This window comes from Anas acuta, chromosome 13 (assembly GCF_963932015.1).
Source record: "Anas acuta chromosome 13, bAnaAcu1.1, whole genome shotgun sequence".
Classification (NCBI taxonomy): domain Eukaryota; kingdom Metazoa; phylum Chordata; class Aves; order Anseriformes; family Anatidae; genus Anas; species Anas acuta.
In genome coordinates, this window is record NC_088991.1 from 1,501,339 (window position 1) to 1,528,675 (window position 27,337).

The 27,337-nt window shown below is 39.5% G+C and overlaps 1 protein-coding gene across 5 annotated transcripts in view; it reads left to right on the forward strand.

Moving 5' to 3' along the window:
• Positions 1 to 27,337, forward strand: part of TENM1 (teneurin transmembrane protein 1) — a 918,746-nt gene that overhangs the window by 880,643 nt on the left and 10,766 nt on the right. For all 5 annotated transcript variants that reach the window (XM_068696724.1, XM_068696723.1, XM_068696726.1 and 2 more), the window contains 5 exons: positions 8,917 to 9,283; positions 11,074 to 11,584; positions 16,186 to 16,358; positions 19,362 to 19,597; positions 25,661 to 25,957. In XM_068696724.1, the coding sequence (XP_068552825.1) occupies positions 8,917 to 9,283; positions 11,074 to 11,584; positions 16,186 to 16,358; positions 19,362 to 19,597; positions 25,661 to 25,957 (1,584 nt within the window). The remainder of the gene's footprint in view (positions 1 to 8,916; positions 9,284 to 11,073; positions 11,585 to 16,185; positions 16,359 to 19,361; positions 19,598 to 25,660; positions 25,958 to 27,337) is intronic.

Below are 27,337 nucleotides of genomic sequence, written 5' to 3' on the forward strand. Positions count from 1 at the left end.
GTGTGCTTCCTTCAGAGATGTTTTGTGCTGCAGGGAAAGAAATTATTGCACTAAGTCGGAGTTAGATTGTTTTACCAGAGTGGGAGCTGGTCTTTGTACTCTTGGTCTCTCCATGGCAGGTCAGGTGAAAGCTTACTGAAATTACACAAATAGAACCAGTGTAAGTGAAAAATAAAAACATGTAGGCATTTAATTTTATTGTCAGGTCATTGAAATTTTACACAGCTGCAAACTGCTGCATTTGAAACTATAAAAGCAAGTGTGGGAATGGTTGCACGACTGAAAGCATTGCACCACAGCAACTGCTGGGAGGGGGTTCAGAAAAGCCAGCACAGCGATCAGTCTGGCCTGCAAATTGCTCCAGGTGCTAAGGGGAACCTGAAAGTCTGTAGATCCTGTCAAAACAACCCTGTAATAATAACTGCTTACAAAGAGCAGGACTTTGAAGCATGTCAGCATGAGAGAACTCTAGAGGGTGTTGTTCCCTTGCTGTCTGGGTACTTCTTGTGTCTCAAAGCTAGTTATAAACAAAGGCTGAAAAGGTTTTAATACCGGGAAGTGTTGCTTTGGAGGTATTAGCAATATCTCCAGTATTACTGTTAGGACTCAAACAGAAGCAAGCTGTGGCAACCACAGAAGTAAGGGGCTGTGTCTGAGAGATGGCAGTGAGGAACACCTGACTTCTCCTCTTCATGATGAAGGTTTGGCTTCAGCATCTTTTCTACCATTGTTTCTGCCAAGTAAAAATGAATGAACAGGCATCGTGTTAGTGGAGGGGGGAAAAAAAAAGCAAATGTTAAGACAGAAATTGGTTGTATCCTTTTGTAGCATGCCATACAGAGGTTGAATTTATAGCTGTGCATTCTCAAGTTTGGGCACAGAGAGATGCAAACAGAATGATAGAGAGTAGCACTTTTTGCAGATTGTTACTCTGACTATAGCGCTCACATTTACAAACAAATTAGCTAAAAATGTCTGAAGGACATGCAGCATTTACAAACCGGGCCTCATCTCCTGATGATAGATTCCACTGGGACGGGAACGGCATGCAAAATGATACACTGCCTTGGAGGATAAATTCATGAAGTTTAGCAATGTAGGTCACATTGCAGGAAAATCATAAGCATCTGAATATCACTCGGTAGCCATTCAATCAACTGCGCAAAGCAAAATGGAAAACTGAACAGCATGTAGATGTAGGTGAAAACTGGAGAAAGTCATGATATGATGTAAAACCCTCTAGGTCCTCCATCCATATGTATTTCTTTTTTCTTCAATTTTTCTTGCCAGTTCATAGTTAGATTTCTGTGTCCGTATCAATGGTAACAACAAAGCCAACTTTTTTTGCTATTCCTAGTATGAACTATAATAAGCACATTGAATGGTTCATGAAGGGTATGTCAAAAATTCAGGGAATCAGGAGAGATCAAATGATTGAAACTTGATATAAGTAGCCTAATTGTAAGCCAGTCATTTCGTTGTGAAATGATTTTTGCATGCTCCCATCCAGGATGTTTCATAACATATACTATTTGTTTCAGTGTTCTTGGGTTTTAAGGAATAAAGGAAAATAGAAGTTTTATAAAACGGTTTCAGAAGTATCTAAATCTAGCACTGTGTAGAGAGACTCCTGTTGCTTTCTAGATCTAGAAAATACTGAGAACCTGAGATCCAGGATATGCTAGAGAAGTTGAGAGCCTTTCTGAATACATCTTGAGTTTTTCTTGGGAACATTAGTCCTAAACTTTATCATTGTATGCTTTTCTGGCACAATCTGATAATGCAAATCTAAATATGCATCACAGCAATAACCAATGCTCTTAGCTGACAAAAATTTAAAATAGAGTGCCTGCTTGTAATCTTAGACAAGGATCAAATACTCTCCAGTGAGTTTTCATGCAAGTATCTACTCAATATAAATGATAGTTACATAGAATTTCTGCAAGGAGTACAGTTTTCTTGTTTGTTCTGCAAAATGCAGGATGCCTAAGTACTTTTATTAGCTGTTTGAAGTCTAAGAGCAGTATGAATTTGCTTTCTATGCAAGATGACAGCTAGTTGGATTACACTGATTCTGCTCATTTTAAGTATCTATTGTGTAAATACTTGAGAAAAATCGATGGCAGAAAATCATGTTATGATAACAATTAATCTTGGTGATAATTTCTGAAAAAGTAAGGACTCAAATTATTTCAATTGCTTTTCGTGTCTAGATTTTTTTTTATCCATAAAGAACATATGTATTATTTGCAGGGAAAAAAAAAAATCAAAACTTGTCTGTATTGGTTTTGCATTAACTCTCTGCTCCAGTTTCATGAAGAACTAGTTTGTTCTTCCATCTGTGTCACCTCCTGACCAGCCCAGGGCCAGGGGAGTAGCACCACTGTCACACCTCACGATTCTGCAGAGACAGAATCACAGAATTCTGGGCACAAGCCTGTAGGAAGGTTTAATTAAAAATAATAAAAAAAAAAAAAGTCTTGAGTTTGACTCAGTGTTCAGGGCAGAGCCAGAATATTTGGGCGACGTGTTCACAGCAGCTGGTGTTGTTCTCAGGAAGAGTTTTTGCGTTCTTTGTGAGCTGGAGTTATTTTCAGATTTGAAAATTTAATTTCGGTGTATCCTCTCTTCTCAGTTTTCAGGCTAGATGCTTTCATAAACCTCAGGAGTTATTGAAAGCAAAAGACATTGCAATATACTAGCTCCCACCTCTCACTATTCTCAAACAGCTTTTAATTACTGTCTCATTTTAAGCTTTTCAAGATCTTTCTCCCACCTTTTCTGCATTGGCAGCACAATGGCTTTCTGCATCCATAAATTCTGGACCCAGAATGGGAAGCTGAGGCCAAAATTAGTGAGAGATATTTTGAGATTTATGTAATCTTACTTCTGTGCCATCTAATCTACCCAGCACAGGACCCGGCAGTACAAGGTAGAAAGTGAGGCACAGCAGTGTTAGTCCTGTTAGCTGGATTACCAGCTACTCCCTCTCCCTCCTTTTGGTTATGCAAATTAACTGTAGAGGTATGTTTGGAGGACATCTATTCCCACTTCAGCACTGGGGACACGTTTGGGTTAGATTCAGATTCATGGTCTATTTTCAGACATTTTAATTGAAGAGTCTCGGATTCCTCCTCTCAGAGGTACCAGCCTGCTAGAAATATGTCTTAAATTCCTTCTGGGTGTTTAAGAAAGTATTTTTTTCATAACCTGCATAAACCATGGATACCATGTTTAAACAGACTTAAATGGCTTAGGAATCTAAGTCCCATTGATTTTCATAGTCAATGGGCTTATGTGTTTCTGGATAATCTTCTATTATTAAATAGAGGCAGCGTGAAACCTGTCCCCATGGAAATCAACTCTTCCTATCAATTTAGTAGACCCAAGATTCCACATACAGTCTTTGAAGTTGTGAAACAGAAGAAAAAATCATAAAAAAAAGAAATTATGAAACAACAAGACAGCTGGAAACAGAACACAACGAAGCTTGCGGCAAGTGAAGGAAGACGAGCAGTGAAAACCGGTGGTGTGGTCTTTGCCTTTGCACTCCTCCGCTGCTCCCTCATCCACTGCAGATAATTGACAGCAGAGGTAGGCTGGCAGACAGAGTACTCAGGCCATGATCCCAGGGAGCTGGTGGCCTTAAACCTCTAAGCTGCATCTGTAAATGTGCCACAGCTGCTTTCCCAGTCTAGGGTAGAAAAAAACGGTCATTGGGCTGCAAAACTCATTTATTTTGGTTTTGCACTTGGGAACAATGAATGGAGAGAAAGCAAGATTTGTAAAGTTTAGAGCAGGGGCTGCTACAGCTGAACTGCATAATTCTGAATTTTATAATATGCAGCATCAGGAGCATGAGAAACAAAGGCTCATTCAGTGTGGGAGGAAGCTGCAATCCCACCATGGGGAAGTGTTCCCCTGTGTCAGACCACATGAGCTGAATTATGGCTCTGTGTGCCATTAAGGAAGAAGCTAAGCTGCTGAGGGGAGCTGACAGTGTCAGTGTCAACAAAGGAAAGAGCCCAGAAGTGAGACCAAACTGACAGAAGATGATGAAAAAATATCTGTGGTTGTCAACTGTGAGAAAATAGAGAGAAATATATGTAGTGAGACATCCTGTAAAACGTTCAGGGAAGCAGAACCAGTCTCCTTCAGCCTTGCAAACTACATGCTCATCCCTAATAGACCACCTGGGCAAGTCCCTTCTCCAAGCCTTTTCTCACAGAGGGAAAGAGAAGAAAAATGAAGGGGTTAGACAGAAAAGTGAAAAACAGTAAAACACCACTTAGAACAACGCTGTGGTGTGAAACAGGGGTAGGACTGGAAACAGCAGCTGAAGTGAGTATACATAGGAGGAGATGAGAAAACGAATTTAGCAGCAACAGAGAAATATGGAGGAGGTTGTGATCAGGTCTGCGAATGCATATCATAGAGCTGAACGCACACAAAGTTAGAATAAATAAAAGTGCTTGATGCTGAGCAGTACAGATAGGAAGTAATCCATCAGTAAGGACTATCAGAAAAAAATTGGCATGAATTTCATGCTACTACATGAAATTGAACCAAAACATACAAGCAATGCATGGCAAGAAATCAAAGCAATGGTGAAGCCTTTTTATGGATTTGTGCAGCTTCTTTTAATCCACAATAAATTAAGTTTATCCTATTGAAATTGGCCCCAGCATCTCAAACAGTTAAGCTCTTGAAATCTGCATCTGAGTACAAGGATAAATTTTTCCCTCATTACTTCTCTTACTTTGATATGAACTGTAGAGTGTGTTTGGTCTGATTTCCTTCAAATAACACCAAAAATGCCACAGTTGTAAATTATTGTGCAAAATGTGCACAAGTTTTAGCCATATGGTCAAAACCAAAAGCAAAATGGTACTCTTCATGAACTAGCACTGAAATGTTCGCCCGTGTGTATGTTAAAGAAGTAAATTAGTGAATGCTGCTTTGCAAAAAATACTCACATTATTTATTTAATTTTAATCCTTTACTATGGGAGGAATATTTCAAGTTTTCAAAACCAGATAGGTAGGTAGATAGTTATACAAACATATAAATAATTTTTGCAAGAAAGGAAAAAATATCAGTAAGGTCTGAGAGCTATTTATCTACCTAAATGTAGATCTCCCAGTGGAAATTCATTTAAATTGAAATCATCTTAGTGCACTTTGTGTTTTCCAGCATACTTGACATGAAAAAATGTATTAGAAAGTACATCAGTACACCCACATCAGTAGGTGTTAATTTTGCACTTCTCAATCCAGACATTGATTATTAGATATAGCGGGAGCCTTTATGTTGACAGTTAAATGCTGAATTCCCAGAAAAGTTGACATGTTAATACTTATATGCAAAAGGTCTCATTGCTCAAGGGTTCACTTGTTTCCGCAGTGATTTCCATTGCATATGCTCAATCTCCAGTGAACTAAAACAGGATTGTCACCTGAGAATTTCAATCTGTAAAGTAACGTGCTGACTGCTACTGAACAAATCTTGTCTCTTTGTTTATAACGGGGTAATCCACAATGCCATTTCTGTACACTGCTTAAAAAACGAAGCCATCATGTATCAGAAAAAAACATTTGTGGTTGGAGCAATTTTTGGTTATAAAAAATATACATATATGGGAGACAGCTTTCTATGGGGGCTTGTGAAGTTCTGCTTCAGATTAAACGTATATTAACTGATTTAATATTCTAACCCTAACTGAGTTTTTTATCTGGAAAAACTTTTAAATAGGCACAGTCATATCAGATAAGAATTGAAGTGCTTCTCTGTAATATGTTTATTGGGTTTGAATGAAGCACAACTGATGGTTTGGTCACAGAAATCTGCCAGAGGGCAGCTTGCTCACAAAGAAAAGAAACAACCAGTGACTTTTCAAGGTAACAGTGAACCTAAGGGTGCACTTACACTTCAGCTTAAGCTGATTGAGGTGATTAGTTTTTAGCCAGCAACGTATAACCACAGACAGCAGGAGCACTAAAAGAGCAGTCCTGCTGCAGGGGCTGCAGGGGGAGAAGGGCTGGGTGGGATGGCAGCAGCCCCAGCTCACACAGGTTTAAGATGCCATGAAGCTAGATCCTGACAAGAACAATGCAGGTGGTTTTCTAAATCTGTGAAATTCTTCCGCAGATCGAGAATGCTCAGCATTTTGTATTTGTTTCTATGTTTGATTGCTTTACTTGGCCTCTTTTTCCCTCCAGTTGCACTAGCATGAGCTTGCAGTGAGCAGAAGCTGTTTTTATGCTGCAGCCTCCAGACAGGTACATGCTAGCTTTAATATTTCACCTGGAATTAGACCATTAATACATCCATGACTGCTTTAAACCCAGGAATGAGAAGCCGTAGCCATCCTTCTGCGAGCTTTGCAAAAAGCTAGGTGACAGGTCAGGTGTAGTAACCAGAATTATTTACATGATGTCCCCAGCTCGAATTTTATCTATTTTTATCATAATGCCGCTAGATTTACAGAAGTGATCAGTATGAAAGCAAATGTGCTTGCAGATAATGACAGCTGTTAAGACTCAACCTCTTCATGGGTTGTAGGCACCTCACTGCAAGTGAAATGGACATTTCCATAAAAGCTTATTCTACCTCAATAAACAAAACCAGCCTCAAATCAATCAGAGAAAAAGTTGTTTTGGTCCAAATCAGTCTCTGTTTATCTGCAAGACACCAGACATACCTTCACAGTGGGAGGAATTCAATTTAATCACTGGGGCAAAGACAACGTGCCTGGTCCATGAAGGAAAACCGTGTATTAAGACATGGCAGGTGTTATGCAGAGTCATTATGGTAAAAATAGGTAATTTCAGTCCGAAGTTTTTCTCACTAATAATCTAGTTATGGTTTTACAGCAAAGTGATCTATGAAGGAGGCACTGCAGTTAAGGATGTCTTTTTGCTATTAAAAATAATCCATTTGCTTTGATAGAGCAATCAAATGTTCAGCATTAAAGGTACATTGCAGATATGTTTCTTCCAATTTTCCTGCAAATAGCCTTGCAGAGGGTTCAGCTTCCTAGTGAGCTCTCAGCTGAAGCAAGGAAAACTAACTAGCAGCTCGGTGTACAGCAGCCCTAACACACTGGGTGAAATCCAGGCAATCTCACATGCCCAGAATTCAACACCTTTATGGGAGGAATCTGTTTCCAACTGTTTCACCACATTTATCATGATTTGGAATGACTCCACCACCTGGTTCAGAAGAGATCCTGAACCCAACAGCATTAGTCTTAATGCCAGTTATTATGCTGTCTAGTAAAATGGACTGGGCACAAGGAGGAGTTCGATTTTTCCATGAGCCTTCATAATTATGTGGTGCACCATGTAACCACGCAGGGTGAGACACAGTAGCCACAGTGCCCTCGCTTTATTAAAGCATCAATTATCAAACCAGCAATGTACTCGTGGAAATGAGGTTGTTCAGGAAATACCGATACTCACAAAAGGCAGAGACTTGGCCTTCAGCCTGGTGCTTGAGCTGACCCCAGGCGAGCAGGTGGCTTGCAATGGCCACACACTCCACCATATGTTATTCTGCAACACTGAACATTGTATTAGCATCTGCAGTCTCTACGTTCATAGATCTTTTAATTAGTGCAGTGGGAAAATGAACAAAAAAAGCAACCAAATCGGTAAATGAAATAGTGGAAGCTTCTGTGACAACTGCGTATAAATCCACTGCATTTTAGCCTGGCATTTGTTCTCTTCTGATAGCTGAAATATTTAGTCCAGAAAAATTCCACTCAGATAAAAGCAGCCATCTCTTCACAAAGGATAACAAGCAAAGCACCCTGAGACAGACAAAAATAGACTGTGTTGCAATCTCTGCAACTCACTTGTTCTCTGACCTTTCCACAGACAAGTTGCAACCCAAATCCTCCATCAGCCATTAGCTGGGGAGTGGGACCAGTCTCCTCCGTTGCTGTTTCCCAGTCCACCTCCACCACTTACTGAGCTTTCTCAGTAGGAGCAGTTCAAAGCTGTGGCAAGCGCGCACTGCAGACATCATCCTCCATACCAGTTGTCTTTCAGGGTGACGGACTGCCCCACCTCTAACTGGGAACATACAATATTCCTGCAGATCCTGATGCAGCAAGCATCAGGCGAGTGAGGTCATTCTTCTAGCATCTTGGAAAACTTGGAAACTTTGCTTGGTTGGTACTCTCACTTGCATGGAAAAAGACAAAAATCTCACCTTAAGTATGAAGAATTTCCTTAATACATGACTGAAATATTGAATTGACAAACCAAAATCATTATAAGTAATTATGGTTCAGCTACTGTATTATGTGAAGTCTGATATATTGGTGTATTACTGTGTTACAAAGAATTAATGAGCTTGTATTTCTCTTGGCACATCAGTCTTATTAACGTTTCTGGCCTGGTAACTAAATTGTGGCAATGTGTCGTACTCTCCTACTATGTCATTTTCCTTTTGCGCTAACGGTCAATTAGAGTGTTAGGACATTGACAACCTCTAACTGTTTTCCACTCTGCCAGTGTTGACTACAGCCTCGGAACAATAACGCTCAGACCTGGAGAATTTTCTGGCTGATATGGCGTGACATGAAGTGTATGCTTTTATTTGCATGAGTGCATAGGTATAATAAAGTTCCATCCTTAATGGACTTGTGCAAATACGTTTCAGAGGATGCAAAATTACTTTCAAAATCAAGTTTAGTTCCACATTGGTGCTGGATCTCAGAAAAGAGTATGCTTGTAGAAACTTCTTCTGCCAAATGCAGTAGCCCATAGTAGCATAGCAGCAGTGGGCAAATCCACTGAGTGCCATGATGACACGGTCATCAGAGATGGCTGAACAAAACTGTCTTATTGTCGTAATCATCCTTTTTTCTTGTCTTCTTTTCCCTGCCTTCCTCTCAATTTGTTTTCCCAGGTGCGGCTAGAGTGGCCAACAGACCTCACAGTGAACCCCCTAGACAACTCTCTGTACGTCCTGGACAACAACATCGTCCTGCAGATCTCTGAGAACAGGCGTGTGCGCATCATTGCAGGGCGCCCCATTCACTGCCAGGTGCCAGGCATCGACCACTTTATCATCAGCAAGGTGGCCATCCATTCCACCCTGGAGTCAGCCAGAGCCATCGCTGTATCTCACAGTGGGATCCTCTACATTGCAGAGACAGATGAAAGAAAGATCAATCGTATACAACAGGTCACAACCAACGGTGAGATCTCCATAATCGCTGGAACCCCATCAGATTGTGACTGCAAGATTGATCCTAATTGTGACTGTTTTTCAGGTAAGACAACACTTTTTGTTTTTCTGTCCCTGGTCTGTTGAGACCTCCTGGCACAGCTGCAGACCAGCAAAGTGATAGAAGGAAGGAGAACTGAGCAATAGTTCAGTTTTCTTGGAAAACTGAAAACCTTATCAGCAGCTCTGTTTAACCCATTGGGTGCAGAGATGTGAGTCTTTCAGTTGTCACTGGAACCTCTGGGTGGCTTTAGATTTTCCTGTTTGAATATAGAGATTACAAACAATTCAAAATGATCTCCAAGAATGTTTTTTTGTGTCAGCTTTACTCATGCTGAAGACAGTATCAGCCCCAGTGCAGATTGCACCTAAATGCTACTGGATCAGGCAACCTTCTTCACCACGGAGAGTACCAGAATGTTCCACATCCAGTGAAAAGCACTAGCTCACACCTTGCCATTGTTTGTGTCCCATGGCACACCTAGCTAAATGATGCAAACACATGTTATTCAAAATTTCTGCTTCCTTGTGCTTTTCAAACTGGGCCCACCAGTGCCAGACCCACACCGCACACCCTGGGCATTCTCAGCAGCACAGCTCTCCCCTCAATGCAACAAAACTAATTTTGATTTTTTTTTTCATACAAACCTATTTAATGATGGAACAAAGGAGAGTGTTCCCATCTACAGAGGAATGCGGTATGTTGTCATCTTGTCATCTCCAAGAACCACTTTGTTCATTTTCGTAATACCATCATAATTCTTAAGCCTTCTGTTTCAAGCAAAAGGTTAATTACTGACAAGAAAACATTAAGTATGTCAAGAAATGAGAGAAAAAAAATGTCAATGGTCTTCCACGGGAGGCGAGTTCCTGACCCAGAGTTGCTAATCAAAGTCTCATGAGCTTTGCCACGTGCTGCCAGCTTCAGTTACGGCTCTGTTGGACCGGCGCTGAATAGGATCCTGTCGATTGTTCCTATTGAGGGACTCTCTCCTCAGTGCAAAAAATAAAACCTTTGGCAAATCTAATGATTGTGCCAGTGCTGGGTTGGTGAAAGGCAGGGTCAGGCTGGCAGAAAGACCAGCTAATTTGTCTGTTTCCAAGGCAGCAAAGGGTATGCTGAAAATTTCCATCAAATTGCATTTTTCAGTCAGAAGAAGGGGACCAATAGAAACAGTAACACATTGTTCCCTAAGAGTGAGGCTTAATATGCTTTCTTGTTAGTTACACAAAATCCTGGCCATGAGAAGTCATTTAGATATGCATATACAGCCCACGATCATGCAAATATCCTCCCTGAACCTTGAAATACACAGTATTTATGTATACCAAGTAAATTATCAAGTAATATCAGAAGGGGTGATTTTGAGTGCCCTTTTTGGCTATTATAATTTATTTTCCTGTAGTGTGAGCTTTTAATAAGTACAAACTAATCTTTGGTTCACTGTCATTTTAACTGAATTACTGATGTTTATTTTCTGTTTTATTTATATCACAATTCTACTCAGACTACATACCAACAGACAAGAAATAGGAAACAAAACTTACCTGTCATAATTTTTTTTCCTTCACGTTTTGCCACACAATACTTCCCTGAGCAACAGGGTTTTGGAGTTAGCAGAAATGATGTAAATTAGATAATTTATAGTTTGTTTGTCTTTATTGAGATTGATCTAGAATTGCACCAACTTTAGATAATGGGGGTTTAGTTAATAGGAAGAAGATACTATTTTATTGACAAGCAAATGATCCTGAGGAGAAGCAGTGTGGCAGGCTTCGAGGTTCAGCTTAAATACAGATACTACAGATTACTAAAACTGCCATTTTTTCCCACAGGTGATGGTGGATATGCCAAAGATGCAAAGCTGAAAGCACCTTCTTCCCTAGCAGTCTCTCCTGATGACACGCTGTATGTAGCAGACCTTGGAAATGTTCGCATCCGTGCAGTCAGCCGGAACAAGGCTCACCTCAGTGACACAAACATGTACGAGATTGCCTCACCAGCAGATCAAGAACTGTACCAGTTCACCATCAATGGCACCCACCTGCACACACTGAACCTCATCACGAGGGACTATATTTACAATTTCACCTATAGCAGTGAAGGGGATATCGGCACGATCACCAGCAGTAATGGGAATTCAGTGCACATCCGCAGAGACACAAGCGGCTTGCCCCTGTGGGTTGTGGTGCCGGGCGGCCAGGTGTACTGGCTGACAATAAGCAGCAATGGGGTTCTGAAAAGGGTTTATGCCCAAGGCTACAACCTGGCTCTGATGACATATCCCGGAAACACAGGACTTCTAGCAACCAAAAGCGATGAAAATGGATGGACAACTGTGTATGAGTAAGTCCATGACATTAAGTGCCTGGTGTAAGGAACACTGTTTTAAACATACATTGAAATTTTTTGAGTCAGTTCTAGTAATTTCAGAAGACACCCTGCTACTAACACTGCATGAGAAAGGACAAGCAGTGCTGTTGTACAAGCTTTTACAATATGAAACACTATCATTTCTTAAGTGCTTGTCATATGTAAAAGCTCTGTGCATAGTGCCCATTATATGCAGCAAAAAAATGCCTGAAATTATACTTCATTCATAATTCATTACTGTGAATCTCTGTTTCTCTAAATGCAAATGTGGTTTTGGAATTTTTGGTATGTAAAGAAGTAGAGGTAAGTTGTGATATGAATCACAGATTTGCAAAATTCTTGAGGAAGGCAAAAAAAAGGAAAATTACTATATTATAGGAAAAGGGAGTGTTACAAAAGAAATTTAGAATCTCAGTGGAAGGAATGTTCAAACACAGGAGTGGACTTGTCCTGTCCGCAGGGAAACAGGATATATAAGGAAAAAAAAAAAAAAAAAGGTATGTAATAGCAAAAGAATATGTATCAGGAGTGGCCTTACAAGCAAGATGTTGAGACATTTGACAGGGCTCCTTAAGAGCAAGACAAGACAGTAAAGATACAGTAAGAACTTCCCAGACTGGTCCCAGAGAGAGCGCAACCCAAGAGAAAATTCATGTTTGATTCATAAAGAGGTGTGAAGTATCAGGATTTCTCATTATTTATAATTAATCATCATAATCCCTCTTAGAGGAAGTGATAAGTGATTGATGGAAGTCATATGTTAACATTGCACTATCAGTTCACAGTTCAAGGAGAATTATGCCTTCTTTCTGTAGGGCATGGGAGTTTATGATTAAAAACAAAAGTGAAAAGACGTCCAGGTGAGATATGAACAGAACACACATTGAGGAGAATTAAGTTACTGCATAAGTCAACTGGAGAGGCAATTGAGTCACCATCATTACAGTTTTTTTAGAATTACATTTTATTAAAATGGTAGGATAGCAAGCAGGATAAAAGTAGAGAAAACTGCTGCCTAGAGTGTGGGATTTGTTATTCAAGGGAATGTTTTTCTATTCTGCCTTCCATTATTCTGCCAAAACCAGGCTGAATTGACAGAGTTGATCTAAGTATAAGCAATTAGGGCCATTTTTTACAATAAGCAGGAAAACAAAACCATACAGAGCCTTACCGGTTCCGTTCTCATGATCAGGCACCTACTGATAGAAGTTAAAAGTATTGTGCAAAAATACAAAGCTCACGGTTGTGCTGGTGCTGTTTAAACATTGACTGAAGAGTGGTACCTATTATATGCAGAACAAATATGTGCTTCCTTGGAATAACTTCAGCACCAGGACTGATCCATTTAAATCTGTATCTGAGGATGGGATCAATCCCAACCATGGACACTTTCAAAAGCTTTCACAGTAGCTCCAAGCCACATCTATTACTTCTTAAAATGCTGAACAACATGCATCGTTGCAGGGCCTTGATTGTTAGAGCATGTTAGAGCAGATTATGTGCAGTCATGTGCTTCTCAGTGGGCTTAATATCAGTACTCTTACTCTGTCCAACAGACCCTGAGTGTAAATCTTTTCAGACAATTATTGATCATTCCTGTTGTCTTCTGGCAAGCAGTTTGTTAAAGTAGGACTCATGCTTAGTGAGATTTTCTTTTAAAGTATTTTGCCTGTTTGCAAGTGCCTGCCATTGTAAGTAATACTGATTTTTTCATGCAAAGATACTTGGAAAGACACTGTCCTTTCAGTTGTACCAACTGCGTGACGGTGTACTTCTACCAATCTAGATCGGTCGGTAGAATTAACAGAATTATAGCTGTTAACATTACAAAAATAACAGCAAGATTAAATAGTGAGGTCATTTTTTAGTGAAGTAATATTTATAATATTACTAGTGAAGTAATATTTATTACTTAGATTATTGTATTATTACTTATTATATTCTATTATATATTATTATATATATTATATATAATATATTATTAGTATTAATAGTGAAGTAATATTTATAATAGTGAAGTAATATTTATTGTTCAGGCCAATATTTCACGTCATCTTCATAATATATTACAACTTTCTGAGTGGCTGAGATACCAGTGTCACCCAAGCTGCTGCAGTCAGAGGGACAATTGACTATAACAAATGCTGTGCTGAATAGATGGGTTTTCAGGACTTGGTTTTTCCTTTTTGCTATTAATAGGTCATAGGGGATGATGGTCTTTAGTCATCCTTTAAGCAAACATAACTTTCCAGTAATGTAATTTAAAAATTGGTAAGGGTAACTTAGATATGAATTGCTTCAAGTCATGTATAAACACAGTATTGAAGTCAAGAGATGAACAACTCTCCAATTGCTTAGAATCACCTTTTCTGTTTAAACTAGTTTTGCATTCACATCCAAAATTCAACCCATAGTACTGTCAAGCTGAAATAGGGATAAGTTTATTTAACAACACATATCACACGTACTTGGGAATATGAGCAAAGATAATGAACTATTCAGAACATCTACCTAGATGTCAGATTCACTCATACAGGGAGATTATTAAGAGGCAGAAAACTACCTACAAAAGTACTCGTCATCCATCTACTCTAATCTGATGGAATGGAAGTACTGAAAGACCTCTTGCATAAAATTATAGCTAATGTACAATTTCAGTCATCTAAGTTGTTTGTTTTTTTTTTGTTTGTTTTGTTTGTTTGTTTTTTTAATATTATATCATTAAAGCCATAAAAGAGGGGGGGGGGGGGCACTGGGCCTCTATTAAATCAAGAACAAGAAAACACCTGTGAGAAACAACCCTCTCTGAAAAAATTAAATAGACCGCTTTCCCTTTGAAATGATACAAATCTTAATTGTGCTACACATCGAAATGCAAATAGATTGTGAAGCTCTATCCCCAAGCGTGCATTTCTAATATTGGTGAGCACTTCCTCATGTGAGTACTGAAATCAATGCAATTATTTGCATGATTAAATGGTCACCGGAATGATTAACAGTGGCATAACTGGGCACCAAATTAACTTTAAGAAATATGTCGTGATTCTGCCCCTATTAGTATGGGTAGGACATTCCCCTACAAGAACAGAGTCCAAGTGTGCTACTATCCATCACGTGAAAGATGGCAGAATCTGTCCTCAGAGGGCTGGTTTCTTAGAGCAATCTGGAACAAAAAAGCCCTTTAGATGGTCACACTATTACTGAGACACTGAGCGTTTTCCTTGAAGTTAGTGGGACCATCTTGGCATGTGCTCTGCAGCCTCATTTTAATTGTTCAGCACCTTATCTAGTCTATGATTCTGTATTTGTGGGTGCTCCTGTGCAGAGCCAGGAGTTGGACTCGATGACTGTTGGTCCATTCCAACTCAGGATATCATATGATTTTTATGATTCCCATTTTCAGCTACATGGAGAGTTGTGTATCTCATCATTAGCAGCATCCAGCAGCAAACGCAGATTCTTAGCAGAGGTGCATCCAGACTCTTAAGCACAACTACATTCCAATAAACTGTCTGCATTTACGCCTTAAAAATGCATGATTTGAGGATTTTTCTATGGTATGGTAGAAAATTCACATAACTTAGCAAGCTGTCATATCTGTTTCATCAAGCAGTAAATGAAATGTAATTGCCCAACATTCATGGAGTTTTCTAATGATGAAAACTAGTGCTCTGAATCAGTTTTAATCACTGGGCGTGGCACCCAGTCAGTTGGCGCAGAATGGCAAGAGGGAGGAATGTGAGGAAATCGCGTGATATATGAGGGCAGGAAGAGATGAAAGAGAGAGAGATCATATTGTATTTAACATTTAATGAATTTATTTGTCAAAAAAAAAAAAAAAAAAAAAAAAAGATGTTCACTAGGTTCATTCTCCACTGTTTCATTTGAAAGGAACAGCTGCTCTATTTTTCTTTTTTATATCATGTGGAAAAGAAAATTCCTGATTTTGTTCACCAATACTTTTTGTGATATACAAATTTTGTATGAGTAATTAGGGGTAAACAAGGGTCCTAAAGAAAGGATGCCAGCACATGAAAGTGAAAGACATGGCCAGCTCATCTGCTGATGTGAATTGGAAGAGCTCCTCATTGGAGGCAATGGGGCTTTACCAGTTGATACACCAGCTGAGAAATGCTTTGTGAGTGAGGGGAGACAGTTAATAAAACATGAAAACTTAATTATGCTTTCCTACCTGCACGAGTAGGCTTATGTTTTATGAACATGGGTTGGTTTTACTCATGCAAATATGTCTGCAGTATCAGTGAGCTCTTTTGGATGAGTAAAGATGTGTTTGGATCAATAAGATTTTGAAGATGGGAGGCATTAATATGGAACAGTATCAAGCACCACATTGTTCTGTATTGTTTTCTTTGTGAACCATCAGAAAGAACAAACTGTTTATCTATGGAACTGAAGAGACACATTAGAAACAGTGCTCCAGAGGTTTTGAATTACTTACTGACTTTTTCATAACGTGTTGACAGTATCCCCCCCACCTTTTTTTTTTTTTTAATAGCATCTACAAGACAACAGTGATGTATTTTCGTGGCTCACTTTAACATCATGTGTTGCAGGTATGACTCCGATGGCCACCTGACCAATGCGACATTCCCAACTGGGGAAGTCAGCAGCTTCCACAGTGATGTTGAAAAACTGACAAGAGTGGAACTTGATACTTCAAACCGAGAGAACGTGATCACAGCCACAAACTTCTCAGCTACCTCTACAATATATACTTTAAAACAAGGTAATTGAGGCGTTTATGTTATTTCTTCCTTTAGAATTATATTTAAAATTCTGAACATTACATTCTTAATTGTTTGACAAAAAGACAATAAAATTAGTTCGTTTGTTTCTTCCTTGCTTCAGTTCAGATACCTAGATAATACTTACATTTCTCATGGTGTTCCTTTTAGGAGCAAACCACCAGTGAATGCTTTTCCTCCTAGAAAAGTCCCATTGGTAGATTCCAGTTACTAAAATCTCTGAAGGATGCATGCTTTACATTCTATTTCCCACATTGGTATTCAGGGGAATTGGACCGACCCATAATACACTGAGCTTTGTTATCCTGAGAAATACTGACCAAAAAGTGCCCTGCTCCACTCTTGTTTTAGTACTGAAATGCTTTGTTTGGCCAATGCCATGAATTCACAGAATCACAGAATGGTTTTGGTTGGCAGGGACCTTAAAGCCCATCCAGCTCCAACCCCCTGCCATGGGCAGGGACACTTCCCACCAGCTCAGGCTGCCCAGAGCCCCATCCAGCCTGGCCTTGAACACCTCCAGGAATGGGGCATCCACAGCTTCCATGGGCAGCCTGTTCAGTGCCTCACTACCCTCTGAGTACTTTCCTCCAAACATCTAATCTAAATCTCCCCTCTTTTAGTACAATGCCATGCATCAGTCTCTCACTTGGATTCCTGGATCCTATGCTGCCTGCTAAACTCCTCTTGCAGCATGGGAACTTGGCTCGAAAAATTTGTCCAGCTGGGCACACTGTCACCCATGACACCCACCTCTGTCTTCAGGCCCTAGAGGAACTTCCAGATTCTGGAGTTCCCTGCAACTGAGGGTCTGGGCAGCTCTTTCAGTCCTCGGGAGGTCTGTCTGGGTGTAGGTGCCTGCGTGGGGAGGTTGTTGCCCCTCTGTCCGGGTTTCAGCCTCAGCCAGGCAGTTGCAGCGGGTGGACACCATTCTTGTTTCAGCAGACGGCTGCTTCTTGTTGTTCCCAACATAGAAGCAAGTGGCCTGCCTTCCTCCTTCACTGTGCATGCTCTCCAATTCTTTCTGGTAATGCTGTGACCTGGTGGCAGTGCTCGTTGGAAGGAGGAAGGCATGACCCATGTCTGCTGGTGGCTGCCTTGGCACTGAGATTTTAACTCAACCCCTGTGCACATGTCATTTTAACTCAACCCCTGGCAGCTTCAGTCTGCTGGTGTACTGGATCTTTTGAGAAGAACTTGCTCTCTGCCTAATGGAAGTGCCACAATGTCTTCCTTCAGATTGTGCAGATTCATCCCCTAAGTTTTGAGTTTACATAGTTTAATCGATCTGTTTTTTCCTCTATATTAATTTTTCTGTAGCAAGTGTGTTGTTCAGCAAGAAGGGGAGAAGCTTTGGGAGCTGGTGCTGGGAAATAGGTCTGCATTTCTTGCAGGCCTGCTACAGAGAAGGTCTGCTTTGTAACTCGGAGCAATTCACAGATGTTTATCATTCTCAGCTTTAGTTCTATGAGGAAAAAATAGGAAGAACTCACAAGATACTCACTCATCCCTTTTCACTACTGCATTGCAGAGACAACACTGAATAAATGGAAAGAATTATGTTATATTATATTGCAGTATCACTTGTTAGTATTTGTCCAAGTGATCCCACCTGCTCTCTGCATCATCTGCTGACTGCCCAATTGTGTTTGTCTTAAATGCAAAGCTTCTCAAAGAAGGAATATTACTGCTTTGTGTCTCAGAACAGTGAGTTAGCACACTACCAGCAGCACCAGAAATGAACAGCTATAGTTGTTATTATACATATCCTATTTATGAATTTATATAGTTTACATATTTCCATATCTCTGTAAAACTACTGTGAAGCAAACTGTGAACAAACAACAGACATTTTATCCTTACCTCTGAGTCAAAAAGTCTCTTTTAATGCAATATCCATTATCTTCACTTTCTGACATACCCAACTGTTGTCCATATATTCGCGCCTGAAGATCTGGCCCAATTACTTCAGCTGGTGCGCAACAGCTAAGAAAAAGATACTTTTCCTTAGCATCACTAAAAAAAAAGTAACTAGCTGGTAGGTGTTCAGTTATATTTTAAAGGCTTTGTCCCTTAACCCTAAACATGCAGATTCATAAAGTGCCCCCTGGCAGCTGAGCCACAATAGCCTCCTGTGTGCACGTCCCTTTCCTGTGCCAAATGCAAGGCAGTGTGGCAGAGCTGTGCCTGCAGTGAAGGCATTACAGTGCACAGCCAAGAGGCAGGAAGCGTATGGTGGCAGTGTGGCTTTGCATCATTTCACTGGAGACCTGCTGTGGACCCTCAGTGTGATTCTGGCAGTGTTTGGAGGAGGAATAAGCTGTTGTCCCAGCTGCCCTCTGCAGCACAGTGCTGAGCCTCTGGAGCTGCCTGCTGTGCCACCCTTGCTGGGCCATTCAATTTTCTGCCAACAAAAGTTGGCAACAAAACTCTCCTAGTGCATCTCTCACACCATCCCATGGGCTCATGGCTGGCTGGCACTGAGCCTCTGCCTCAGGGTCCTGCTGCTAATGGGGAATGGGTGAAAATTTCAGTACAGGGATATTGGGAAAAGTGGCAGAACAGCAGACTGGGCATCATCTTAAGACATTTTGAAAACAGTTTTCCTGATTGATCTCAGAAACCCCTTACATTCATTCAAGCAGTGAGCTATTCTGTTAACAGATCCTAACATGTTCAAATCATCAAAATATCTGTGATCAAAACTCAGCCCGTGAGTTTATGTACTGTTAGGCTAAAAGCAAAAACTCTTCATTCCTCCTGCAGGGAACTTTCACAATGTAAATCATCAGGACAAATGTAATAAAAAGCTTTTAAGACGCATGAAGACCTCCAGGTTCCAAAAATCACACTGCTGTTGCTGTTTGGTCAGTGATCTGTATACTAGGGGCAAACAAGGCTTGACATTGCACCTGATGTTTGCTTCATAAAGCTGGAGATCTGAAAATTTCTGTTCCCTGTTTTGGGTTGTTGTTTTTTGACAGATAACACGCAGAATATCTACCGGGTCAGCCTAGATGGGTCTCTGAGAGTCACCTTTGCCAGCGGAATGGAAATCACACTTAACACGGAGCCTCATATCCTAGCAGGAGTCATCAGCCCCACTCTGGGGAAGTGCAATATCTCCCTTCCTGGAGAGCATAACTCAAACCTCATTGAATGGAGGCAAAGGAGGGAGCAGACCAAAGGCAATATCTCCACGTTTGAGAGAAGGCTAAGGGTAAGGCTTCCTCTTGTGTAAAGTGCAGCATTCCCTTTGAAAGCCATTGAACTAAAATTGGGTTGAAATGTTCTACTTTGTAAGAAGTGCGATGGAAAGTTTGTATCAATGGTGGGTCCCAGCCATGAATTTCAAAACCAAACTCCACCAACACTCGACAGGATGTTTGATCTCTGTTTGATTTTAGTTGTTAGACTTGACCTCAAGACATAATTACTTTTTTTCTTCCTCTTCTTTTTCAACTAAGAACTTAATTATGTCTTTGGAAGAAGCTGTGAGCAAAGGACAATGCATAGTTACTGCAGCACAGCAGCAGACTTGGAGCCAGATTCTGCCTCTCAGATCTAACTACCCTCTTTGTGCTGCGGTGAATAACAGGTGCCAGCCTCTGCCCAGTGCAGAGAGGATCTCTTGGGGCACACCTTGGGTGGTTGGGCCACGGCATCTCCTGCAAGCTATGGTATTTCAGAGCCTCCACATGTATCCAGACAGGCTGTGGATTCTGCCCTTCACCGCACATGTTCAGACACCCTCACTCCCTCTGGCTGGGTTACTGTATGGCTCTAATAAGAATGATTTTAACAGTGCATATGTGGTTTATATTTATTTTCAGGAGAACTCACAGATTACAATGACAGATGGTCAACATTCAGCATTTAATTAGGTAACACTAAGGCTTAAAGAGACTGTTACCTTGCAGAACAGGTTTATTTATGAAATCCGTTCTGTTTTTCACATGAATACTCCATAAAATGTCTGTACCAGTAGTACAGATGCGAATTTTGGCCTTTAAAATATTGCATTATTAACTACAGCAGGTCTGGATAAGTATTATCTCTGAAGGTACATCTGTTAGCTCTGAAAATACAGAGATAGTTATTTAAATCTTTGGATTTCTTTTTGGTTATCATATCTCATGTATTTTTTATTTTAAAAGTGTGTCAGTTTGGTTTTCAACTGTGCTTATCAATCAGAAACCCAAGGCTTGGATGATATGGCCAGACTAATTACCATGTGTAAAGAAACCATTTGAAAGGACATCTTTCAGACTTGGCAGTCACAATTACTTTACGAGGATCTTGCAAGTGCGAAAAAGCTCTATGTGTTTTTTCTTTCCTATCCTCTGACTGCCTCCTTTCTGTCCTAGTTCACACACATTTAGCCCTGTCCAGAGAGGTTGCTGAACTTATTACAATAGCAAAGATGTGTTGTTAAAATGGCAGCATTCAAGCTGTGACCTCCGTGGTTCGCTTTACCTAATCAATTGACTTCTGTATGATTTTATGCTTAAGTAACTGTACGGTGCATACTTTTTAAGGGTCTTGCAGAATAAAAGTCTTAAATGGAAAGGTCATAGTCAGTCATCTATTCTGCTTACCTTGCCAGGGCCAAGTTGTTCATCACAGTTACATTTTAAAGTACTTCATCCTGCAGTTTTCCTGTTATGCAGTTTATATTTTCTGTTGTTGAAATTGATTGCCAGATCTTTTAACTCATTTTCACTTGCTTCTGCACAATGCTTAGTATTACCTGCCAAAAAAAAATAGGGAGGAAATTCACAAGTTAGTCAGGATTAGATGGATTCTGGCTGAAGGCATAAAATGTTCAGTGAAATATTGCAAACCTGAAGCTATGCAAAACTCTGCTGATTGACCTGCCTCTGGGTCAGTCTGCTGATGCATAAAAGCCCTCATGTAGTCCTCCTCCTCCCCCTTCACTTTCCATCCAGCAAGGGTATGCAGTGTAGGAATGACTTTGGTGTGTCTTTGTCCTATATTCTCTGTCCTTTCAAAGGTGTCTGCTAGATCACAGGAGTTGATCATTGCATCGTTATTTCTGTAAATTATAAGTTTCTTTTGGTACCTACCAGAAAGAAACCAACCTTCATACCTACCACGATCAAAGGAGCTTTATGGAGTGTTCTTGCCTACCCAGAAGGATGTCAGCTTGCCAACATTACAGTGTTTTCCAACCCCCTGGAACAAAGGATGGAGGGAACCTGGTGGGACAACATTATGTGAGGATTTTGTAGTGGAAAGGAGAAATATTCTGTGCATGGGATACACCATGCAAATAAGCACAAGAGAAAGGGACAAATGGATTTGCTGCTGTTGCCAATAAAAAGGACCTTGGATGATAGGTGAGATATGTGTGTCCCGGAGTTCAGCTTTAGGAAGATGAGATGTTTGCATGGGATGCTGATGCTGATGGAGTGGGGAGCAGGTGAAGGTGTAAGGAGCTGGAGCAGTCTAGCTGGGAAGGAAAATAAAGGAGCAGCAGGATGTACCTAGAGACACCGTCTTTCCTTGGTGACTTGGTTATTAGAAGAAATATGCAGGACATCAGGAGCAAAAATACAATCTTATACTCTGTTTGAATGAGTAAGCCAATAATGAAAGGGATTTCATGCTTGCTGTTGACGAATACTTGAGTACTGCTGGGAAAAAAAATGTAGCATCAATAGCAGCCCTTATCCTGGATAAGGTTCTAGTGATACCTTCTGAAAACTTATAGCGAGTTATATTTTAGAAATAAAATTGTTAAGCACTTAATATGCCATGATTGGCCCAATAGGACGTGTGTTAGAAAGCTTGCAATGTAGGACAAAAAGAACTATGCTGAACTTTGAAAATGTATGTAAAGGAAAGCTCTGGGGATTGGACCAGTTCTCAGTGGAAATGAGCAGACTTTTAGGAGCCCCCAGTTAAAGGAAGAAAAAAAGAAGGAAAAAAAAAAAAAAAAAAAGCACAATGGAAGAGTTTTCTGGGGAAAAAAGATAGAAATCTAGTTTAAAGATGTCACTTAAAGATCAGTCCTGATACCATCACTGAAACAAATGGCTTTGAATGCTAAGAGGTATAAATTAGAAGGCAGGTAACTGGGGATGAGATGAAGGATGACCTAGTTGAAAAGACAAAAGCTTTTCTTTCTCTGCCAGTTCCTAACATTTTTAATTCTTAATTGCAATTACCAACCATTTTAAAGTCATGTCACTGTATTAGTATAAAATGCATACAATTTTTGGATATAGGCCACTGTTAGCATGTTCTGAATAATGCTGTAAACATTGTGTTTTAAAGAGTGGAACTTTTGCATGGTGTGAATTCCCTACTCTTTAAATAGAACAGAAATGAGTAAGTTAACGGAAATGCTAGAAGAGACATCTAACTTTATCTCAGTATCTAAATCAATGCAGGAAACAGGAATTAATCAGAGTTTTCCTTTAAGTGCAGAACTGCCAGCCCTGGTGCTTCCGGAAAGTATATAAAACAGTCTGTAGGCATGTATGCAGTTTATATTAATAATAAATCTATGTACAATCAGGCATTTTAACATCAATCTTAATCTAACAAGATTTCTTTTTTATCAATTGAACTGCTATTTTAATTGACTTCTAAAAATGAAGCAAAGCTGTTGTTAAAATCAATGAGCATGATGCATAGTAATATACTGATTGGAATTCAGCTCTGCTCCCTCCTGTCTTTTGCATAACTTAGAGGAACTTGGTGTTGGATGCTATCCAGGTTTTATAACTGAGTATCCACAAAATTGAAAGCTTGAATGCTTGGCCAGTCTTACTTGTTTTTACCTTTTTTTTTTTTTTTAAATAACAAAAATGGAAGCAACTCATTGGCCTCAATTCAAGTCAGAAGTCCTGTAGATATAGGCTTTGACAGCTTTGTTTATTATCATATTTAGCAAATTATCTCCTTTTATTTACCAGCCTTGTAGCAAGTTCTAATGATAGGGTCAAATCCTCAGCCACTGTGTATCAGTTTACATTGACTCAAGTCAAAACACAGACAGGGAAATATACAATCAGCTCATCTGATTTCACATTTTAGACAGTTTACATTTGAGAATGAAAGTCAAGCGAAGTGCACAGTGTTTATTTACATCTGCAAAATTTCTGGCCATAAAAGCAATGGAAGTAGAGCCAAAGAGTGTTTAAAATAAATAATAGATATATATTTTTATGAACTACTAAAACTATTATTGAAGTCAGCTGAATTTTCTCCCTATTTTTGTCAGCTGAAATTTTGAACCAATATTGCTTTCAGAACCAGTTTTTACTGGCTTGTAACTGAGCACATGAGCTCCAGTCTCTCACAGGGGCTCCTTACTGACTTGCATGTACATTGGAGGAGCCATCTCTAAGAAGCCACTGGGATTTGAAATCAGCATTTCAATGACAGCATTGAAATGCAGACTGCTACCCATGTGTCATTGCATCTTGTCTTAAGAAGGGTGTTAAATTGAACTTAAATCTAATATAAGAAAGTAAACAAATGAGACAAAATACGGAATATAAAGGAAGTAGTGATGTCCCCAAAAACCTTATTTTAACTGTGTGAGCCTTTAAATACTGCTGCTATCCTCTTTACTGCTAATTCTGCCTCTGTGTGATTTTCATTCATATTCGTTATCTCATTCCTGAAAATTAGATTGCAAGCAATTTGTATTCAAGACTTTCTTTTCTCCTAGCTGCATACTATGGCAATAATAATAATAGCAATAAGAACATTAAATATGTACATAGACAGTAAATGAATATGAGGCAGGGTATATCTTCTGCTTGCTTCTGAGTTATTTTACCACCAAGAGGACTGATTTTTTTTTGTTTTGTTTTGTTTTTTCAGAAATTGCAATAAGTTTGCAAAGAAATATATTATCATAAACTAATCCATCAGACTGTATACAAGCAAATACAGTTGAGCTGAACATCACATTTTACTTGGGCTCCTTACCTATCATTAGAGCATAAATTGTAATAGTTACAGCAGTCTACAGGGGTATGTAGGTATTTTACAGCTATTGTAAATGAACAGTATTAGAGTTAGACATGTATGTATATAAAACCGCAGGAGTAGTAGTTGAAGAAAGAACACCTGCTTCTTCTAGATTTTCAGATTATTTTGTATCTAAAAACAGAAAGAGGAAAGAAAAAAAAATGTTCTTTCTAATCACAACCACCATATGATCACAGCTTGAATTATTAAACAGGTATTCTTAACCATTTACTTTACTGCTATGCCTCCAGGTCTCAGGAAGGAGCAAGCACTGTGTTATACAGCGCTAACACCTGAACTAACATCATTTCTGCTGTAAGGAATGTATTAATTGGAATAGACTAATACAAGTGATTAGATAAAACTCAGTCCATTAATACAATGAGCACATTGGGCATTGATCTGAAAAAGACAAGTCAGTGAACAATGTTTTATGGTTTTCTAAATTATAGCTTGGATTTAAATGGAGTTTAAGAGTGACTGCCCAGTGACTGAATGATGAAAGCACTGGGTAAGCATATTTTGTCTTCAGAAATATGGCTCAGCTTTGAGCTTCGTTTCTAATCGAAAATTTTGGACCACAAGCACTAGCAGGTCGAAGCAGTCAACCTGTTCCCTTGCCGAAGGACATGATGAGGTTAGCAAATACTGCAGGTCCCAAATATGATCCGAGACCTGCAGCAAGGAGTACGGCTGGCAGCAGGCACTTCTGCCACTGCCTTTCACAAGCTCTGGGAGTAGGCTGCTTTTGGGAAGAAGTGTGAGGACACTGGTGAGTAGGGTTTTTGGGAGCTCCAAGCACAGCTCTTCCCTCCTTGGCATCAGTATGCGACCTAGCATGGGCTATCCCACAGCAGCAGCTGACCTATTGATATTAATGGAGCCTAAGAGAGAGAAGGTGAGTTAGGATTAATTTTGTTAATTTTGGGGTTTAACTACACATCTTTGACTGGAATCAAACAGTCTGTCTATAGATCACTTTTGAGAAAAAAGAATAAAATCTTAGGAAAAGAAGAGTGGCGATGAAAGTTTGGTGTGTGAATATAGAAAACATCCAGCTATATGATGCAACACTGAACGCAAACAACATTTTGTTTCTTGGTCCTCCTGTTTCTCATCTGAATGATCTTCTATTTTTCTGCCTTTAGTATGTCCTAAATTCTCAATCCTACTGTTAAGCCATTGCATATTTTATTAGAGCTGACACAGAAATGTTTCTGTCATATGTAATTAAGGTACATTGTCTTCTTACCTTCCTGTATCTTGTGTTTAGGCCCACAATAGAAATCTGCTCTCCATTGATTTTGATCATGTAACCAGAACAGGAAAGATTTATGATGATCATCGAAAATTCACTCTTAGGATTATGTATGACCAGACAGGCCGCCCAGTTTTGTGGTCGCCCATCAGCAAATACAATGAGGTCAATATCACTTATTCACACTCTGGATTAGTGACCTACATCCAAAGAGGAACCTGGACTGAGAAAATGGAGTATGATCCAAGTGGGAACATAATTTCCAGAACATGGGCAGATGGCAAAATATGGAGTTACACGTATTTAGAAAAGGTAAGTCATTTTAGAAGTGGATTATTTTACCAAGGCAAGAATATTTGTTCTTTATGCAGATACTAAGAGAGACTATATTGTGAGTTATGTTATGATGCTGTCTCGTGCAATAGTATATAAGATTTATAGAAAATGCATACAATTACAATAACCAGAGAAAAATGTGTCTGGAGGTGCTTAGACCTATAGTCATCACTTCAAACCTGTCATAATTTAATTCTGAAGAAAGGTAATAGCAGCTCAGATCTGTTCAATCGGTAGGTAAGAAGACTTCTTTGTCCCACTCCAAGTGCAAGTGAACAAAGGACACTCCCAACTACTGAAAAATGTTTTGCCATTCTGTAGTAAATAAAAGTAGTCAAAGAAATAAGTCATCAAAATGGAACTGTTTCATCCCCCAAAACACACTTCTTTTAAGCCAAAATTATGCACCAGTGAGTGCAAGCTAGCACTTGTTCGGTGCTGTGCTGTAAGAAATGGACTAATCCTTCGAGGAGACAAATTACTTTAGTATTTATGATGCCCATTTGGGGGAAAACCCATAAACTAATATGAAATGAGTTATTGCCCTGCTTTTATAGTGACTTCATGTCTAAATTACCTGAGTGTTATAATTTTCAGTTATGTGTGTGGTCATGAAATGACAGAATAAATGCTGTACAGTCTCAGAAACAGCATCTCATTTGTCTGTACAAGCATCTCATTTGTTATTTTGTCTCTCAAATCCAAAAAGCCAATCTGTATTTTTAAAGCTTCCAGAACTAAGCGTGAAATTATATTCAAATAGTATCTTTCAAAACTTTTTTTCTTAAATAGAAATATCTGTGACTACCCATTATACCCTGAGTTTGAAGAACATTTTTCTGAACCTGTTAACCACAGGGAAAGGATAGGAGGGGGTAGGTGAGGTAAAACTGATAGAGGGTGAGGAATCACACACAAGGAATCCAGTGACTTTGAAGTTAGTTCGATATATAAAAGTTCCAAATGTGTACTTTTAAGATAAACTTTGCTATACTTATTTTGAATGTATTTAAGCCTGATCCTCAAAAAAAAAAAAAAAACTTAAATCTAACCCAGAGAAAAAAAAGTGATGCATAAAAATATGATTCCTTCCTTGTCTGCATGCAGTATGGTTCTTGCATTTGTTAACAAGATTGGCAAACCCTGGAAGCTTCAGAAGTTTGGTTCAGATAAATTTGTCAGGGCTCCTTTTGTCTGTATGCTCTTCTTCAAATTGCAAGTAAACAGGCGTTTAGCACAGCTTTCAAATATTTGGCAACGTGCCTTTTGGAATCTTTTATTTTTTCTTCGGGCCTAATGGACCGTAATTTTGGAAAGATGTATGCTTTTTATCTTTCCAACCACTTTGCTTGCTCA